The sequence below is a fragment of the Mesoplodon densirostris genome, chromosome 3 (assembly GCF_025265405.1).
Source record: "Mesoplodon densirostris isolate mMesDen1 chromosome 3, mMesDen1 primary haplotype, whole genome shotgun sequence".
In the NCBI taxonomy this organism is placed as follows: domain Eukaryota; kingdom Metazoa; phylum Chordata; class Mammalia; order Artiodactyla; family Ziphiidae; genus Mesoplodon; species Mesoplodon densirostris.
The window spans coordinates 28990653-28993921 of record NC_082663.1 but is presented as its reverse complement, the minus strand read 5'-3'; the positions used below and the strand labels follow the sequence as shown (position 1 = coordinate 28993921).

Genomic DNA, 3269 nt, shown 5'->3' with positions numbered 1-3269 from the left:
CTGTGAAAAGTCATAAAAGGCTTTGGTGAGGAAAGAAGGGACTGACATGAGGAGGGGGTACACTGTCTCTTCAGGAAGTACTGAGGGACACACAAATAGGGGCAGAATTCTCCAGCCTCTAAATCCCTTGGTTTCTTTTTTGAGCTCAGGGGAGCTTTAACTAATCAACCCATACGTAATCTATTAATTTGGGTTATATTTTCCATTTATTTATTCTATCAATGAAAGGCATTTATGGAGTGTTTACTATGTGAAAGCTGCAGAATAAGATTCTGTACAATAATAAACATGGTATTATTATTTCCCTCAAGGATCTTCAATCTAGTTGAAAAAAGGCAAATGTGCAGAGATTATTAAGTAACAACACAATAATGACAGTATCGTTTATCAAAGGCATAAACAATACATAAGGTATTCTCTCACAGAGCAAGACAGTTGAGTGGCTTGGAGATTAGAATCAATGGCTCCTGGATGCCCTCAAGGATCAGATTCGTTATATCTTTCCCTTCTGCCGTCCTCGGGGTTGTCTGTAGTGTTCCACTTCATCTGTGTGGAGGAGGCCAGTCGGCCTCAGCCATGGCACCCAGCCGGAATGGCATGATCCTGAAGCCCCACTTCCACAAGGACTGGCAGCGGCACGTGGCCACGTGGTTCAATCAGCCAGCTCGCAAGATCCGCAGACGCAAGGCCCGGCAGGCCAAGGCATGCCACATCGCCCCGCGCCCCGCGTCCGGCCCGCTCCGGCCGGTGTTGAGATGCCCCACGGTCAGGAACCACACCAAGGTGCGCGCTGGCAGGGCCTTCAGCATGGAGGAGCTGAGGGTGGCCGGCATCCACAAAAAAGTGGCCCGGACCATTGGGATCTCGGTGGACCCAAGGCGGTGGAACAAGTGCACGGAGCCCCTGCAGGCCAACGTGCAGCGGCTCAAGGAGTACCGCTCCAAGCTCATCCTCTTCCCCAGGAAGCCCTCAGCCCCCAAGAAGGGAGACAGCTCTGCTGAAGAGCTCAAATTCGCCGCCCAGCTGACCGGACCAGTCATGCCCATATGGAACGTTTACAAGAAGGAGAAAGCCAGAGTCATCACAGAGGAAGAGAAGAACTTCAAGGCGTTCGCCAGTCTCCGCATGGCCCGTGCCAATGCCCGGGTCTTTGGCATCTGGGCAAAAAGGGCCAAGGAAGCTGCAGAACAGGATGTTGAAAAGAACAAATAAAGTGCTGTTGGCAACTTGTGATTTAAAAAAAAAAAAAAAAAAAAAAAGAGTGAGGAGTCTTGAATCCTTCCCCTAAGTACCCTAGCAGATTCCTTTCCCACTGGATTATGTCAAAGTCAACGCCCCAGATAATCACTGGCAAAAAGATGACACCAATCCTGATTTACTCCCTGTGGCTGAGACTTGCTTCCTCAGAAAGAAGAACAAAATCAAGATTTTGTTACAAGAGAGAAAGAGAATAGTTGTCAGTCCCTAAACAAAACAGTGTCTGCCATGGAGATGATGTTAAGTGTGAAATGAGTGTTCAGACACTTATTATCACAGCAAGAGAACCCATTGCGGTGTCATCTGAATAAGCCTGGCAAAACATTGTGAAGACGGACTCTGGCGTCAGAGAGGCTTTTCAGGCAAGGAGATAGTGATCAGGAGAGAGGAACATATAAGGACTGATGGGCAATGGAAGGAAGGATTGGGTGGGGGTGGGGACATCTATGGAAGCCTAAGGAAGGCTGAGCTCAGAGACACTGAAGGCAGGGAGAGTGAGGGATCTCCACAGGCCCGTCCCCTAGTGCTAATCCTCCCTGGAGTATTTCAGGATGAGAAAATTCTCTTCCAGACTCTCGAGTATTATTGGATGATTCTTTGTGGTTACCAAATGTACTCAGCTCTCCTGAGATATCTATTCACTTTCTACAATGACACCTATGATGCTTAACTTTACACGTCAACTTGGCTAGGTTCTGGTGCCCAGCTGTTTGGTCAAATACCAGTCTAGATGTTGCTGTGAGGGTGTTTTTAAAGATGTGATTAACATTGAAATCCGTAGACTTTGAGTAAAGCAGATTGCCCTCCATAATGCAGGTGGGCCTCATCCAATCAGCCGAAGGCCTTAAGAGAAAAGACTGAGGTCTGCAAGAAGGAAAGAATCCTGCCTCCACACTGCCTTTGGACTCACGACTACAGCATGGACTCTTGCTAGAATTTCCAGACTGCTGGTTTGTCTTGTAGGTCTCAGACTTGTCAGCCTCCACAGTTGCATGAGGCAATTCCTTAAAGTAAATCTTTCTTTATGTGTATATGCATCCAAATCTCTCTCTCTCTCTCCATATGTATGTATGTATGTATACACACACACACACACACACACATATATATATATATTCCACTTGTTAGGATCTTGCTTTAGCCAGCAAAATCTCTGAGAAAACGGGACTTGTCTCACCTTGATTATATGACTGTTCTCTGCCTTAAATTACCAGGAGGATGGCATGGCTTGGCCCTTGCTGGGCAATGGAGTTCCTGAGTATCAGCTGCTTCTGCCTCAGGCTTCTTCAGCATCTGGATCAAGCTCACTTGGCCTCCATCGGCAGAAGTGAAACCCCAGTTTCTGAATGAGGAAAACGACTTTGGGCTTACCAGTCCTGGGGGAGGTCATTATATCAGTGTCCACTATTCCCTGAAAGAGAAAGACTCCAAAGGTCATTTATGAATACCCTAATCCAATCCAGGTGTTCTGGGTGCAGCCTCTAGGGGAAATAAGAAAGCTTTTGATTGTCTCTGCCTGCAGAAAGAAATTATTAGAAAAATGAGATGGTCTGAATAAAATTCACAAAAGGAGAATCAGATCCACCTGAGTGATGGGTCTCAAGTGCTGCATTAGTAACTTGACTTCTGCTCCTGTAGCAGGACCATTCTTAGAGACGGGGCTGGTGCAGCTCCTCTGTTCAAGTCATGCAGCTGTCTCTTGGCTCCAACCCAGCTTCAAATAATCTGTCCTGTGATGCTGGGACTGTGACTCTGCAGATTACTCGTCTCCTTTGTCAACCAGTGGGAGGTGCTGGAAGAGGTGCTGGAAGGAGGAGTGTCCCAGAAGACATTTACTCTTTCCTTTTGCTCACTGTTTTTGTGTCATCTGAGCAATGGCCCTTCACCCTGGTAGCTATAGTTGGCTCCAGTCCAGCATCTTTCTGTATTCCCAGAATGAACCTCATTGCACCCTGGAAAAGGTACCAGTTTTAGCTGGGCGGTGACCCCTCCTCAGACATCTGAGTTCCAGC

General features: G+C 47.3%; 1 protein-coding gene across 1 annotated transcript; it reads left to right on the top strand.

Moving 5' to 3' along the window:
* The first annotated feature begins 555 nt into the window (after window positions 1-555).
* On the top strand, window positions 556-1221 carry LOC132485145 (large ribosomal subunit protein eL13-like). Its single transcript, XM_060091620.1, has one exon. It carries the CDS (start codon window positions 577-579, stop codon window positions 1210-1212), a length of 636 nt encoding a protein of 211 aa, XP_059947603.1. The 5' UTR covers window positions 556-576; the 3' UTR covers window positions 1213-1221.
* Window positions 1222-3269: the final 2048 nt, after the last annotated feature.